The following is a 17,692-nucleotide window of genomic DNA, read 5'->3' as shown; positions in this document are numbered from 1 at the left end:
CAATGAAATGAAAATACAACTGTTCTCTGAAAAGTGTTACTAGATGTAGCTGGTCTTCAGGGTTTTCCCCTCTCAAAAATTGTGTTTAAAAATTGATAAAAAAAAAAAATGATAAAACGATATTAATCATGACTAAAATTAATATTAAATGAAGATGCATTTGCAACTAGAGCAGGGCGATATGGCCAAAAATATTTATCACGATATATATTTGAAAATTTGATATTCGATATAATTGATGCGAGACAAAATACAACTCCACAACATTACTAGCGCAAAAAGACAACCTTCCATTTATTTTCACTTAAACAAGAAGCTGGTTTTTATGTACATTAAAGCTTTATAAAAATGTAACAGTGCAAATGCAAATTCCTTGCTGAAAGTTTAACCAAAAGGCATTTCCAGTAGAAATGTGCTGACATATCCTGAGCATAACCATGTATAATATCCACTGAAGTTAAAAAGAGGTGCTTTGCAACATTAAACTGCAGTGTGCAGTACGTATTTTTCGGACCATAAGGTGCACGGGATTATAAGGCACATTAAGCGAAACAAAGCAGTTAGATAAATCAAACTTTATTAAACTCATTCTTCTTGCTTCCTCCACTTCTGTACCATTGATTCATTAATGTTGAATTCTCTGGCAGCTGCTCTATTCCCATGTTGTTGCAGTATATTAATGACTAACCTCGTATTGTGGATGGATTATCTCAGTTGTTCTCCTGACTGAAGTTTGGTCCGTTTACAGTATCCTGCCATGCGATTGCATTTGTCTCTAACCATGAAGAACCTTCACGTTAACTTTTATAAGTGGAAAAGTGTTAGTGTTCGTCCTCCAGCTTCACTGTTTATGTTATGCTAACATAGCTGTGTCGCTAGCGATCACGTAGCACATCATTATATACCAGCTAGCCCAACTTCAGTAACCCTACAAACGTCACTGCTGTTTAGTTTCCTGTCTTCATTTATGTTGGAAGTGATAGCAGAGCTGTACGTTTGATTTTTTTTTCAGAAATCTCTCAGTCAGAACATGCTATATCATGCTTAGGTAACTAGCGAAACTAGCGAGCTAACTTCCGCTAGCTTCTTGCTAACTTCTAACTCCGTTAAATGTAATAACTTTTGTTTTCATGGATGCCTGGAAGTTAAACTTTATAGTTACACCTGGTAAAGCAGCAATGCTGATCGTTTTATTAAAGATGAAAGAATTTAGACAGTTTTTAACTCTAAGTGATGCTGCAGTGTTGTTTGACCTGAAGAATACGGAGTTTAGGACCCAGATTACTCCCAGATTTAAGAGCATCTTAGTCCGACAAATATGACAATAACAACGGCCGCTTGCATGTTCTGCAAAAAAATGTGCTTTGTTGTGTATCTGATGGACAAACACCAAACCAGTTCCACATCACGGAAGTTGCACCATTTTTACAAACCAATTCTGGTTCATCTCTTTCACTCAACAATCGGCCATGTGCGTATGAAAACAAAGGCACTGCGCATGCGCGTTTTACTCCCATTCTATCGCGATATTTCATTTTCCTATCGTTGCCTAACATTATACCGGTATTACCGTGAACGGTATAATATGGCCCAGCCCTATTTGCAACAGTATCGATACAAATGGTACCTTCTTTGCCGCCTCCAGACAGACGCACATTTCCTCCCCCTCAATAACAGCTGAAGTAGGTAACATTCATAACACTGAACAACACTTCAGGAGGAATTTCAAAAGCTTTCAAGCTTCAGGTTCCACAACATTTAAGCATTAAACACTCACCATAAATGTTAACCTGCTAGCTGGCACACATGAGAACTTTAGCCCTCAAACTATAAGCAATTACCCAATAGCTACATTTACCAATAGACACTAGGGCTGCCACAAACGATTATTTTGATAGTCGACTAGTCACCGATTATTTTTGCGATTAGTCGACTAATCAGATCATCATCCATTGGACATAAAACGTATAGCTTATTGCACCAGCAGCATCTGCTCTTATATAACTATCATTAGCTTACAGCTTTAACTGTTTAAGGTCTGTGCTAACTAAAAATAAAGACAAGATGATAGTTTATTAAACTTCACCGAAACAATCTGCAAATTTCATTAAAATTTAATAAACTCCTTGCTATCTAAAATATAACGGGACACCGGAGTATATTCTCGAGCATCTCACACTTCTGATAATCAGCTGTCTGCTTGAGGTTTATTCAGCTGTGAAAAACTATAACTTTAATCTCAGCCAAACCGATTTACTCAGGAATAAATAAAATACTAAAAAAAAGCCAAACAATAACATTTTGAAGTTATCTAAGTGACTCATATATATTTAACCTGAGTAGCGAAAGACGGCGGGGGGTTTGAAAACGATTTGCCGGGAGTCCGGTGTTCTCACGGGCTCTAGTGAGCCTTGCCCCCGGCTAGCTATCGAGCTAGTGGGTATATATATTTTTTTAGTAAATATATTTTACTAATTATTTATTAAATAAATAATTATTTATTTATTTACATGTAATGCAATTAAATAAATAATTCATAAAATGAAAGAAACCTCTAAATCTAATTTTAAAAATACTTATTTTGTTAAATGTCCAGGGTTAAAATTTTCCCTGTGGTACTGAACATGGTATTGAGTATTTTCCTGGGTGTCCGTATCAAGTTTAAAATACCAGTATTGTGACAACTCAAAGTATTGATGGGGTACACTAGGGGTGTAAAGGTAATAAGATTTATTTTTCATTATGTCTTTTGTTTTGTTTTTTAAAGTTTAATAATTTTTATACTTCAGCGCATTTTCAATTTATGCAACTGAAAAAAGTAATCATGGGGGGGAAAAAATCCTGTTATCCTCTTACTGCTACAGTCAAGCGTCAACAATAAGCTGTTGACTCCCTGCCACCATGCTGTAGGTGCTAGATACCGCATGGCATATTGCCAAAATGTTACAGGTGACGCTCCTCCTCTTTAACTTGCTCTGGGACTCAAACTAAAACATTTTTTACCACACACACTTCTGCCATCATGCGATTCTGACATCTAAGGTGCTGCCAATACAAATCAGGCATAAACACGGTCGATTTGGATTTGATCTCATCTGATTAGTGCCAAAAAACTTTCCAAAAGGAAAAAAAAAAAAAAAAAAGTAAAGCATCAGTCATACTGAATGGAGCCTTTGTTGTGAACACACACCTGTGTCAGTCTAGCAGAGCAGGTCGTGCGTTCATCCGTTGAGGTGGAAAAGGTGTTTGAGTTCATGCGTGAGGGCAGAAGGAAACTAGCAATAAGACTGGTCAATCTGGCCAAAACCATCCATCATATCAGGATCTTCTGACGTAGAACTGAGTTGGAATCTGAATCCCAATTCTCTCATTAGATTTTAGTTGAACTCATGTAATCACCTAATTACTTGAGCACATAAACTGGTCTTCAGTTGAAATGCCAAATTATTTATTTATTAATTTCCCCAAGACCTGCATTAGTCAACACCTGCCAACTACTGCACTGACACATGCCAGACACAATAACTAAAGAAAAATTATGGGCTACAGTTACCAAGCTAGACTACTAAAAGAACTATAAAAGACTTGTGAGGAGTTCAAACATGCTCTGAAGTTAGTAAACGTAGTGAAGCCCAGCCAAAAAATAAATAAATCAGCACCATCTGAAAGACAAGAACAGGCTGAGACTGAGAAACTGTGCTCCTTGTTACCTATAAACGACAAGCTTTCAAAACTTCAAGACCAGACAGAGACGAAAAATGGTTGGAAACAACAAGTCTCACCAAGCAAGTGGATGTGGAGAGGTGTGGAGGGAACTAAAGTTAAGGGAGAAATGTGGAAATTCATACCTGCCGGCTACATTAGTCCTGGGAGCCTATTTAAAAAAAATACCTGCATGTTGATGTCACAAACAGTGTTGCACAGTTATAACACTAATCAAGCATTAAAATCAGTCTTTTGCCTTCACTACACTGTTTTATTCTGTCTGTGGCCCATAACATGGATATAACACACATGCATATATTCAATCATTGAATAAAAAACAACAACAACAAAACTGTTGCTGTGATGGCAGCCGAGACGAAGCACTAAACTCATATTTCACATAATGCCAGAAGATTTGGTTTAAAACAAATAAATACCAAACTGTCCAAGGATGCCCTTCCTGACACACCACACGGCAGATATTCTGCTTCACTCTCATTCTCACTACTGGAAATACTCCATCTGTTTTGGGAGAGGGAGCTGGCTGGGTATGCAGCACGAATAATGTTTTCCTTGCAGTCGACAGCAGACGTTTTCACACTCGTGCAAAACAGCATCTCAGGCATTGCTTCATCAAATTCTGTACACACTCTTCAGCTAATCTATTGTCTTTGAACAGACTGGCACAATGTGAAGGTGATAGAGGTTGTGTGGAAAACCCCCAAAAGGAAAAAATTACTCAAACTGCTACTTCATCAACAAAGAAGATTAAAGTGTGATCAAAAACCACAAAAGAAATAAAGAAAGAAACACCTTTATGTTGCGTGAGCAGTTGCATGCAGACCTGACTAAGTTATCTGACTGCTGATGAGCTGTCCGACCCTCGAGGCTGACTTACTGCAGATGGCAGAAGTCTGGTAGCTGCCCTGAGACGCCCCGCTGGGGGCAGAATCAAGGGCAGGGCTCAGTAGTGTGTGTGTTTGTGCGTGTGTGTTTGTGTGTGCATTTGGGTGGATCACATCAGCCTGCACTTGCAAGTGCTTGCATGCACATATACACACACACAAGGCACCAGCTCCATCTGTCTCTGACATGGGAGAGCTTAATGACAGAGGCAGAAAAGCCAAAGAAAAGGCCTTCTCGTCGTGTCTCTCGTTTCCTCCCTCCCTTCATTTTTCCTCCCTTCCATCTCTCTCCTTCTTGACCGCACTCTCCAACATCAATGCTCCATATGGAGCTTTCTGGACAGGCTTTTTTTTTTTTTTTTAAAAAACTCCTCTTGGCCTGGCACACAATCAATAAGACATCCAGACGTACACTTACTTGCACACCAACTGTACAGCTTTAACGAGGGTAATCTGGCACAGGCGCTGGAACATACTGAGAAAATACATACTCCATTACATTACTGCATATATAATAAAGGCCTGAAAACAAAGTAATGAAGTTTCCAGCGAGTGCTGTGGAGCCAACCAGTACTCAAACTTACAAAAAAACCTTAAAGCTCATTCTATCTTAAGTGAAGTCTCCTTGGTCTCCTCTATACTGCCTGCCACCTGCCTTCACCCAGTCCTCAGATAACCATGCGTCCTAAACCGAGGACACTTCTGCCCAGTCACAGTGGATCTAACAAGTAATTCATTTGCCTTGGTTTAAAAAGTCAACAGGAAACTCAGTGCTACAGAGCAGAAGGTTAAATATCCTAGGTCAGATTGCATTAAGGAAATAGCAGGATTTTTTGCATGAAAGGTTGTTCAACCACCCAGCAGCTGTTACTCCATCAACACAGCCCTATCCATCCATTGTACAGACAAACAGTTCAGTGTATGTGCAGTTCCTGCTACGCTGTTGCAGGGGGTGGGAGAAAAATTCCACTTCCAGCATGATGACAAAGTCATATAAGCTATACCAGAGTATGAGCACTGAATCATGGGAAACCACCTTCATGCACAACAGTGATGCCTATAAGGAAACATAAATGAACAGCAATAGTTCAGGTAGTAGAGCAGGGCATCAACTAATCAGGAGGTTTGTTCCCGTCCTCACGCCTTGGGAAATATACTGAAGCCCAAGTTGTGAAGGATGGATAGAAAACACTTAGGCATGGAGGTCTTGTATGAATGGGTGACTGAGACAAGTGGTATAAAGTGTGTCTGAGTGAAAAGCACTACATAAGAACCAGTGAATTTACAGTCTTGAACTTGAGGTAAAAACAGATATTGATTGATTTTATTGGTCTTTTATTGGACTTATTTTTTGCTTCTTAACCAAACCATCTGCCTTTCAAGTAAATTTAAATGAACAGCAGCAGGGTAGAGAAATACAGTTTGTTAATACTTAGTTAACAGTTCTTAAAAAACAAGCTAGGAAATGCATACTGTGCTAGCACCAATCCGAACCTGCAGCTAACTTGGCTAGTGTAAGTGCTGTGTTCAGTCTCAAGACTTGCTCGAAGAAGCAGGGCCAGATTTTGGCATTTTAAGCAATTAGTGTGCTCTTTAAAATTGCCAAATAAGCACTGATCTCTAGTCCTACCCTCAATGATGACTGCCTTAATGAAAATCCTTGCACTAAACAATTAAATCTATGAGGCATGTGACAGAGCACTGTCCCACTGTTTCCAAACCAAAAAAAAAATAAAAAAAAAATGGCCCAATTAAGACAAAATCTTAAAATTATGAAGCTCACCGAGCTCTGCAGGAACACTTTTCAACAGCGTGTGAAAGAGCGAGACAGGAGCTGAGACACTGAGGCAAACTGAAGGTTGCTTGTTAAGATCAGTGTGAGTACAGGGCAGGTGTGGAGTAGGAACAAGAGTGTAGCTGGTAAAGGTAAAGAGAACTGATGCACATTTTAAGGCCAAAAGTCATCAGTGATCTCTATTCAGGAAGAACGACTGGGCAGGAAACACTAAAGTCAAAAGCTGTGAAGCACTGCAAAGATGTCGAACAGAGCGTAAAAGGATGTCAGGCCAATGTGTAAATGAAATTCAACACTTAACTGTGCATCTTCACCTGCAGCTCAGTAAAAATGTTGCTGTCAGTGTGCAGCAAAACAAAAGAGCAGATAACATCTTTGGATTACAATGAACACTTTGTTCTTGCACGATCCTAATAAGAGTGCGATCATTTCGACATGATTTTTTTCCCCCCACTGTCCAGGTCTGTGTGGCTGTTATTAAAACAGTTTCTCAAAACACAAGAAAAATAGAAGGGAAAGCTTATGCCAACGCAAGCACCCAATCATGTCACACTTAAACCACACAAGTTTTTAGGTTTAAACAAATGGTGGAGAATAGAAATAGCACATATACATGTGCACAGCCACATCAGAAAGGAAAAAACAACAAAAATAAATAAAATAGGCCAAACGCAAAGATGTAGAGGAAAATGATCTTACAGAATTAGACACTGATAGCAAAAAAAGAAGAAGAAAAAAATCCACAGAAGTGACAAGTGTGACTACAGCCTAGAGAAACCACAAAGAGCGGCTGGGGTTTGGGGTTGAAACAGGTCATGTGCTTCGGGGAGACTGTCAGGAATGAGAAGAGAGGGGACGAGGCAAGGGACACTTGAACCCTGAATGAACCACCCTTTCCCGCTCCCTTCTCCCCCTCTGCTGAGCTGATGACTCACTGCTGGAACGAATGGGAACCCAGGGAGGAGGTATAGTGAGGAGTGGAGATCAGCTGCAGCAGTACTAATGTATGTGCAGGTAGCTGATCTGGTCAAGGACGTTAACCACACTGGCTGCTGTGAGAACGAAACTTGATGCAGTTTATATGTGTGAACTGTCAGAGACTCGGCTCCTTTTGTTTTTTTTAAAAAGCATGTACTTGCACTTGTGCTTGAACGTGCTGGACGGAACAAACAAACCGGCTTATACTCAAGGTTAAAAGTGTAGTGCAGCGGCGTTAAAGATAAGATAAGCCACCTTCTAGACATCTTCAGAAATAAGTGCATAGATTTTGAACTTTTAACTGTATTCTCATAAGTTTTAAAGCTTATCCAATTGATAAAGACCCCAATAAGATCAAAGTGGGAGGTATGTGCACCGCGATCTAAAATGAGTTTGCCATCCCTGGTATAGTGGTTTACACATTCACCTAACACACCAAAGACTGGGAGGAGGCACAATCAACCTTTACGTACACAAAACAATTAGGTAACCAAGACAATATATGCTTCAAAATATTTCAGAATACCTCTTGAATCTTTCAAAAATTCCTGAAAACATCACAAATGTTTCCATTTTGGATGCATTATTTATTTTATTCCACAAAGCCCAGGGCACATTCATCAACTAGAGAGGAGATTTCTGCAGATGCTTGCCGTCACAGGTGTCCCATTTCACAACTACAGCAGCCTGTTACCTACATACTGAATTTCAATATCATTCATCTTAACCAGACACCGATCGCACAGAACAAACTTAATATTTTTGCATTTCACCCTGAAGCGTGAAGCCGACTCGAATGCTACTTGTTTTTTTTTTTTTCCTCTGAGCGTGCACCCTTTCCCTGTCGCCTCGCCATAAAACAGGTCGAGTGGCCTTGTTACTAAAACATTTGCAAAAACATCTCAAGCTTGGCTTGCACTACAGCGAGGCTTTGTGTAGGAACACCGCGGTGTTAAACTGCACACACAAACTGCATGTAATGCAAACATTTAACATGAAGCTCAAACACTGCCACAAAATGACCAGTTAGCATCACTGAAGGCAAAAGATGAATTACAAATCAAACCTGCTGAATCATTCTCATTGGATGAATTAGTTGTTGTTGTTGTTGTAAAGATTGTTAGCTTCCTACAAAACTACACGTTTTCTATAAATGTCTTTTTTCGTCCAGTCAACACCTTAAGCTATTTGGTTTTTTCGTTGTAAGCTGATTTGAATGAGTAATCTGTGATCAAAAACTGGACTGTATCTCTTCAGTGTACATGTCTGCCTTTTAAATTGGGACGGTCCAAAATTAAGCTCAGTTTATGGGCATTTATCAGCTCAGGCAAACTAACCACTGTCTTCTTGCCCTGCCCTTGCCTCAAAAACCACCCAAAGGACTTTACTGCGCTGCAACAAGAGGAAAAAATAGAATTCCTGGCAGAACCAGAGACCGAGGGAGAGCGAGACATGACCTTTAGCTCACAGGCTGTGAGATGATCCGCTGCAAACTGAACAAAACGAAGAAACCTCAGTGTGCTTGTGTGTACGTTAGCAGTACAGCAATGACTTTGTCAGCTCCAGTCTGCAGTCTGGTTTCACTGCTGCTGTCGTGTTGGGGAAAGGGGACGTTGTTCCTGCTACTTGTTCCTCTTCAAAACATAACATCTTCCCAAAATAGGCAGCGCTGTCATTAAAAGCATGTGACACAAGAATCTAAGCCAGCCGCACACACAAACACACACTGGACAAAAATTATTTACTTTTACGACTTTCTGATTTAAAAAAAATATTAACAGTGTGGAATTCATTAGTTGCTGATAGAGAGTGGTTCATAATGAAGCAGAGTCTGGTTTATTTAAGAGCAGCTGGTGTTCAAGTTGGGCTCATTGAGGCTCAATTCCAAAGAATCCAGTAGTGATAAGTTGGGGAAACTTTGCTGGTGACTTTTTAAATAAATCCGTAGATTTTAAAAGAAAACATATATAAACAAGTTAGCTTCCTTCCATGAGCTCATGGGAAACCTCACATACTTTCTTCAGCAGTGCTTCCATTATGATGGCAACGGTGGAGGACTTGAAACTACAGCCACAAGTGCAAGATGATCGTCCACAACATGAACCAGACCAAAAAAAAAGCATTGTTTCCTAAACCACAATCAATAGACCGATCCAGAATACGATACACATGTCCATTACTTCATTGTGATTCCAAGCAAAGGCCAAAACCTCCTGACGTCAACAGCCACAGGAATGCCACCAGGCAGATTCTTCAGTAAAACTCTCCAGCAGCCTCAGTCAAACAATCAGACAATGCAAACAACATTTGGAGATAACAGTTTGTCTTTCCTGGAATCCCAGATCCCCAGTCTCTGTTATTTTCCTGACACTTGATTACTTGCACTGTTTGCTCCCTCGCTCTCTCCTTTGCAGAGAGGGGGGGTGCAGACTGCTCATCTCTCCAGGCCTGCCATCACTTCCCTGGTTGTTTCTCCAAAGGCCGGTTTGCAGAAATAGTCTGGTTGAAAAAACACAAAAACGTACTAGGGATGCTCCTGGAGATCGATATACTAATTTATTAAAATTGGAGAAAATATAACCTTCTCTAAACTTGCATGTTAGAGAAAGAGTAAAAAAAAAAACACACCCGAAAACAGTCACAGTGGAGCACAGTCTAACGGATGAGGTTAAACTTCGTTCATAAATAAATAATGAGTGTCTTTAAGCGATATCAAAACGATCACAAGCTTCAGTGATCCAACCTTATTTTTACATGTCGCTTTCAAAATACATCTCACTCCACACACACATCAAATTTATCTGTCGAATGTAACACATTCATCATGTGCGTCAAAGCCCTGAACTTTTCTAGGACTTATCAGATACATGTGCATGTGAGAGCACAAATGCCCATCGCTATCAGATTGGATATCAGCCAGCCTAAAACCTTCCAGCCACCAAGTCCAAAGCATGTGTGAGTTTGGATTGTACAATGTGCAAACAGTGTAGCCAATATTTCGTAGCACTGCTAGCAACTGAACCATCCAAGTAGCTCCCTTAGCTGCATATGGTTTTATTCCCACTAGCACCTATTCGACCACTCGTTTTTTAGGGCTTCCCATTAGGTGGTAGGGAGTGACTTCGACTCCTTCACACAACTCAAACCCAGCAATGAGGGACATGGCTACACATCCCATCACTGGCTCTCTTCTTTTAGCCACCCTTTTTTTTGTAAACAGTCTGACAAAAAGCTATAGACCAAGTAGCAGGTATACCATCACCTCCATGTCCTCTGCTGATGTGTTGCGTTTGTGTCGTGTACAAATGACGTCACAGACTTTCAGGCTGCCTTGCTATAACGACTTGACCCACATCAAGGTGGTACTCAAATGTAATGGAAAACAAACTGAAACAGAGCCAAGCTGAGGACGAGGCTATAGACTATTATAGCAATGTTGCAGACCCTTTCCACACCAAATCAAACCCATTACACCCACATCATATCCAAGCATCAGAGAATTGTCTTTTCAGACAAACTACAATCACTAACCTAGCTCATGCATGCAGTCAGCTTACTGTAACCTATTCACACACGCAAAAGAACCAAGAATGACAAAATAAAAACAAAACAAAAAACAAGCAAGAAAGCAAACGACACAGATGTTATGGCTTTACATAATTTGTTTCAGTTGCTTATGTTCACCAATTACAGCAGTCTCAATCGTACACCTCTCTCTCTCGCTCAAACATTGGGAGTGGCATGTCAGAAGTCTTGCACAGCGAGACCCGCACCTCCGCCTACACCACAGAGCTAATGAAGCCCTGCTAAGGCACCAGCATCGTTGGGTGTATTAACCTTTCAAGTGGAAATCTGGGTTAAAATTCTGTGCCGCTATCGAGGACACAGAGCCACCGGTAGTGTAGTGCTGCTTATCCCCCCCCCACACACACACACACACACTTATTCTTTTTCACATGCAAATGTCATAATTTTGTTTAAAATCAATATTCAATTCATACAATCAAATTTACAGTGTTCACTGGCAGCCTGTTACACATTACTCCAGTCAAGTGTTTATATGAGCCAACCTACATTCTGCTGCCAGGTTGGACAACAACATTTAATCATCTCATCCAACGGTCGGACAAACCTATAACAAACACGTGTTGCAAGTCGTGCAATGAAATGACTTGCAAAAAATAAGCACAAAGAGCATTATTAGCTCATGGTACACACAAACTTCATCACTGACAGTACAAAAACAGATGCATCCCTGAACATAAACCGATGTTGGTCTGTTAAATTGCTTGTTCAAAAACAGACTTGCGAGCATCAATCAAAGCCAAAAAGCAGTGTTTGTATCCAGCACAGGCACAAGTCAGATACCGCTGTGTGGCTATCAGCGGACCTTGCATCATAAACCCAAGAATAAACCAACATTTGTTTGTAGAAGGTTTACTACAGGCTGATTTGCTGCTTGCCACTCCCTTCTTATCTAATACAGAAATAGTGGCAGTTGCTTACAGCTGTGGGAGGCGGCTTCACTGGGGGCTTTCCCAACACGGGAGATCCTGTGTATATTTCTACCCTTCCTCTGAATGGATGAAGCAGCCGAGTGCGGTCATCTGAGAACAGAAAGCTCTAACAACAATGCTTCTGAGCCCCACAAACTACATATGATAGTCAAAGGCCAATTACCTGAGTCAACAGAATAAAGAAAATAAATCTCTCTAGTAATTGTCCTGAAATCTAGAGCAGCATATCACGACTGCCCTGTTGCTTTTATCTCCTTTTATGGAAGAAAAACAAAAGGGCAGAGAGAAGCAAATACACAATCGTTACAGCCTTCAGTCTAATATTTTTTCCTCACAAGTTCAGCTGCTCCTGCTTAGGAAGTGGGCAATGGTTTGCTCACTGAACCAGAGAGAACGCAAACAGGAGTCAGACAGGGGGAATCAGCTCGTGTTTTCTGAATGAAACATCCTGAATGTGGACGGACGGCGGGGGCAAAAAGTGCTGACACAGTAGAAACCACCATTCCCTTGGCATGGCTGTAATCACAACAAACAGCAAAGGAACAAGGGGCAGGGAAAGGCAAACTCCGGGTCTGAGGAAACTCTCCTGGAAGTGAGAAAGAAGCGCTCCAAAACCAGAATCGGCAGAGGAGTATGTACCGCCGCTTGTCGTGTTCGCCTTGTCTTAGCTTTTTGGTTCTCTTGCCAGCTTTAGCTAAGACATGAAGCAGAGGCCAAGAACAACAACAACACTACCAATAAGAGCTGGGCCTCTATCAAATATGAAGGCAGGGATGTTTTCAAAACTTACATCAGAACGATCTGTTTCATCCTTGCTGAACCAAACAGCAGCGAGATTTTTGGGAAATGCCAGAGATTTTAAAAAAAAAAAGAAAGAAAGAAAAAAAAGCTCAGACTAATGTACGCCTTCTACAAGTAAATAAATCCCCCTCGTGCTGTGGTTTTGCATGAAGCATCCAACTCTGTTATCAGGCTTTTTTTTCCCTTCCAGCCATGCACCCATGTTAAAAAAAGGTCCTTAAAACACATACAGCCACTTAGAATAAGCAGAAGTGGAGGGGGTGTTATGCTGGTATGTCTAGTTTGCGCACACTTATGCTCGTGGCTGAGGACCAAGAACGAAGACGGCTGACTTGGCAGCGATCCAGGCCAAATTACGAAAAAATGTGCATTTCTATCCCCCTGGGTGTCTCCTGTGGTTGCTCCCCCGAGACAGACGCACACAAACAGCCTGAATAGGGAAACAAGAGAATGAAGACACTGAGTCAAGCAGGGCGTGTGGGGCTTTTAAGCAACCCGCGGTCCTTCGAAACAAACAAGCCAAATCTGAACTCTCAAAGAAACTATAGGCTTCGGGGAATATTTCAATCATGTGAAGTAATGGATATGTATGAACTTCCAAAACAATAGGCTACTGTGCACAAGAAATAAATCCTCCCCTAAAGATGTCTGGCTGTGGCACATTTGCTTTGGTGCTTTTGCTTGTGACTTCTGTGCAGCTTCACGCCCCCCTCCCCTGGCTCGTAACCCCCAAATGCCACACACTTTGAAGATTTTCACAGCTCTGGGTGGATAGGAGGCAGCTGCGGAGGCTGTAGGATCCTGAGGTGGCTTACAGATCAGGTAGCTCTCTCCAGTATCCTCTCCAGTGTTAACCTATCTAGGAGCGCTCTGCCTTTGAGTGTGTGTGTGCACACGCAGGTGGACATGGGGCTGCTGCTGCCTTGAGGGGTGTGTGCATGAGTGTGGGGTAGAAGTGTGGAGCAGGGAGGGAGGGGGGTGATTCGGCATGTCTTTTAACTCTAGCCTGAGCCTTTGCCACCATAAAGGTCAGCGCTTCGACATCTGCTGCTCTCTCTGAATCTGTCCTTTTATGAAAGGAAGCAGGGAAGAGGAGAGGACTCTGGGGAGTGGATGCACATGCACACACACAGATCAACTTTAATGTCTAGGTACACCCTTCAAACGTGCACATTAAACTGGATGAACACAGACCCGGAGCTCAAAGCACACGCTCATCCAAACAAATACAAGAACACAAGTTTGCGCCTCAAAGACAGGCTCAGTACTATCATTACACCAGCACAGAGACGCTTGGCTTTTGGCCTGAAAGACTCCTCTCTCTCTTTTTTTTTTTTCTTTTTTTTTTTTTTTTGGCAGGGGGACAGACGAGGAGTGTGGGGGGGTGAGCTAAATGGAATCTCGTCCCCCTGGGGCACACAGCAAAGGCAGAGCAGTGTTGAAATAAGTGATTCATGCTTTTATCATCCCAGGTGAACAGTGCTGCTCTTTCAGCCATCACAATCAGTTTCTCTGGCAGGGGGGATTACGAAAGCAACGCCATATATGGCCATGGTTGTGTTTCTTTTTGTCTTCTAATACATAATACATAAAAAAGGAAGGCTTGAGAGTTGTTTTTTTTGGGGGGGGGGTAGCTAATTTGTGTTGTGGTTGCAACATATGAGTGTGTTAAATCAGGGGAGAAGATTGTGTGCACTGTTAATTGTGTCCCCCCCCCCAAAAAAAAAAAAAAAAACCAAAAACGAAACAGAATCCGCATGTATGCATTTTCGTTTGGCCTCATTTTACATATTTAGTTAGAAATTTACATCATACATTTTTTTGTTAGCTCAAAATGGGCTTTGGGGGCACTCATGACACAAGTCAGCATATACAGTCAAGGCTGATGGTCTGTGTTTTCTGTGAGTGTAGAAGTCTGCGCATTTTTGTGGCAATTCTGACCATAAATAAAAACCTTCAGCAAATTAAACCTCACAAACAAACAAACAAAAAAAGCCCACGATTTTTCTTTGGTGGAAGGCCAAAAAAAAAAAAAAAAAAAAAAAAAAAACCTTGAAGGGTGCCAATTTGTTTTTTTTTTTTACATGCACAGGAAAAACCATGTTCACAGACAAAATGATGAACTGATGTATTGATTGATTTAATCAACAAATTAGTCAACAATGAAAACAACCATTAGCTTAGCAAATCAATGTATAACCTAGTTAATGTGCAGTTAACGTGAATTAACATATAAAGAAAACCCGATCAAGGTGCTCCACAAACTATTCATATTTTAATGCTGCATGTTTAGCTTAGAAAGCAGATCAAGGGGAACTAAGGAAAAGGACATGTTGCAGGGAACTTCATCAATGGACCTCTTTATTATCAGGAATCGAATAGGCTGTAAATAACACGAATTCAAGCTGACCGCAGCTCCTCATCTTTGTCTAAGAGGAAATTACAAACTGTTCTCGGACATTTTTCAAGCCTGCCTGAGATCTGATAGATAAATTGTGAATAATTTATCATGTGTTTTCTAATGTATCTGATAATAACCAGAGCTATAGAGACATGCACTGAAAGCCCGACACAGATGCTTGTTTTCTGGCACATACATTTGGCCCGCCCCCTAACAACTCAGCATCCACCTTTAGAGACTACGATAGCAAAGTCAAACAAATCTTTGTCTGCAGCCTTTGTACAACACAGCAGAGGAGCTGTGATACTATTAACAACTGTGTGGTTACAGAGCCCCTCCCAGTTTAAAACCAGAACCACACAAACCATATACTAGGGCAACAGGGTGTGTTTAGGCTCATTGGTGCCCCTCTGACCGTTACAATGAACAAGGTCTGCCACTAGCTGGGGGAAAAAAAAAAAAAAAAAAAAAAAAAAGGCCTTATGGCACTTTAATTTTCTGTTGAACCTCTCACGCACCCACCCCATCCTTCTCGCACACACTGACTCCCTCCCCTCCCACTAGCAGAAAAACACACACACGAATCTGGAGCTATCATCTGGACAGGTGGCCAGCCACCCAGACCTGACCCGCCTGCCCTCTTGCGTGCTCCCTCCCTCTGCCCCCGCCCCAACTAAAATCAGTTCACTTCTGCTGGAAAACCCCAAATGAACATACACAGCAGCAGCACCCCCCCCCCCCCCACCCCCCACCACCACACACACACCTCCAGCAAGCCCTGCACCATGTCTGTCACCCACTGTGCCTAGTCTGTGGGGATTACTGCCTGCACAGTGCAGCAGCCAACCAGACCCACAAAAAAAGGTTGTGTCTAGCTAATGTGAAGCCAAATAATTTTAATCAGGATTTATTCTAAAGCCTGACCAGAGTAGAAAAGCCAATCGGCTCAGTTATACACAGCACCACCTGGTCTACAGCCCATTTACATTGAATTAACACGGTCACACAGTACTGATGAGTGATGACAAAACAAGCAGCGACATTCAGATCAATGGATGTTTGAAAATGTTAAGCAAGTCACATTTCCTATTAAAAGTATGGAGATGCTGCAATTATTCAATCCTCGCCAACTATACCCAGTCACAAATTTCAAGGTGGAAATACAAAACATTAGATTTGACTGTTACACACAATGCTTTATGACTTTACGAAGATGGGCGTCTAATATTTAGGGATGTCGGTGTAGATTAGCAAAAAGTCGCAGCTGTCACACAGATATGATAAATAAGACAAACGAGACGGATCACTCGGGTTAACTGGAGAAAAATGGACATTTTTCTTCAGCGATGATGGGGTTAAAAAACACATGGCTGTGAGCTGTGCATTTTGTCCTTAGATGCACTCCACATTTGAGAACTAGGTTTTCATAAGAGCCACGTCGCAGTTTATGTAGTAAATACAACAGTGCTACACTTCTTGGAGAGAGCTGAAGTCATAAAAGTACATGCTATACACTGTGTGTGTATATGCATGTGTGGGGAGTAGCTTCAATATTGACGGCTAACACGCCGTATTAAGCGAAAACCACGGCGCCAACAGTGTTTTAAAAACGATGCTAAACGGACAGTTTGGCCACAAAACCGCAACGTGTTTCAGTCAGACACCGCTAGCTAGCGTCCACTATCGGACAGCTAGCCGCATTAAGTCGTGAGTCCCGATTCGTAAGCGTGCTGCCCCGGCTAGCTGGATGTTGAGCACGTTTCGAAAACAAATACAGGGCGAGGAATTAAAACGAGAGCTCTCAGCGTGAGCCCAGTCGGTAGGGTTCAAACGAAACGGCGATATCGACGTCAAATTACTCCCGCAAACATGTCTAGCTGTTTAGCCTGGCAGCTAACAGTTCGCCGTTGTCTGGGAGAAAAGGACCACCGGGGGTGAAGTATCGCTTAGCAGAGGGGCTAGCTCACAAAACACTGCAGCAACAGTCAGCTCAAGCAAGTAACTGGTCAAAGAGGGGGAAAAACACTCGCACGCAAAGACACTGACACAAAGAAACGGCTTCTGGCTACTAAACCATCGGCCAGAGGACGTGCAGTGTGCTCGATGATACAACGCGTGGGTTAAAAGTGAGCTATTTCATGGCAATAAGTTATATTCTTATCAACTCCGCTCCCCACCGCCCCGAATCTCAGACTCACCCTGTCACAACAGGCGCCATCTTCCACAAACTCTCACCAAAACTCCAATACTCGCGATATCCCCTTCTCTCCCACAGCCCAACAATCCGCCGAGACAACAGGAGCAGGACTGGAGGTGTAGGGACGAGGGAGTCGGAGAGAAAAGGGGGTGGGTGAGTAAGACGGAGAGAAAAAAAGGGGAGGCGGCGGGTAACAGCAACACATACACACTCTCTCTCTCACACACACGCGCACACACACACTCACTGAAAGAGAGAGAGTGAGCGAAAAGGGCAGACGCCACAACAACAGGCGTGGGAAACTTCCGAATTCACGCGAGAATTGGAAAACTCTCACAATAGGCGAGCACAGAGGGAGCGTCCCCTATCGCGAGATATGCGTGAAATCGAGTA

The 17,692-nt window shown here is 42.0% G+C and overlaps 1 protein-coding gene across 1 annotated transcript in view; it reads right to left on the bottom strand.

Moving 5' to 3' along the window:
- The window catches only part of rbpjb (recombination signal binding protein for immunoglobulin kappa J region b), a 51,837-nt gene extending 34,380 nt beyond the window's left edge, over positions 1 to 17,457 (bottom strand). The window contains exon 1 of the mRNA XM_085399467.1: positions 17,301 to 17,457. Within this exon, the coding sequence (XP_085255593.1) occupies positions 17,301 to 17,320 (20 nt within the window). The 5' untranslated portion in view covers positions 17,321 to 17,457. The remainder of the gene's footprint in view (positions 1 to 17,300) is intronic.
- Between the last annotated feature and the right edge of the window lie 235 nt (positions 17,458 to 17,692).

The sequence above is a fragment of the Rhamphochromis longiceps genome, linkage group LG3 (assembly GCF_057381845.1).
Source record: "Rhamphochromis longiceps isolate RC_006_pf linkage group LG3, R_longiceps_female_GT1.1, whole genome shotgun sequence".
NCBI classification, from domain to species: domain Eukaryota; kingdom Metazoa; phylum Chordata; class Actinopteri; order Cichliformes; family Cichlidae; genus Rhamphochromis; species Rhamphochromis longiceps.
Note: the sequence above shows the minus strand (reverse complement) of the source record. Positions and strands in the feature narration are given on the sequence as shown.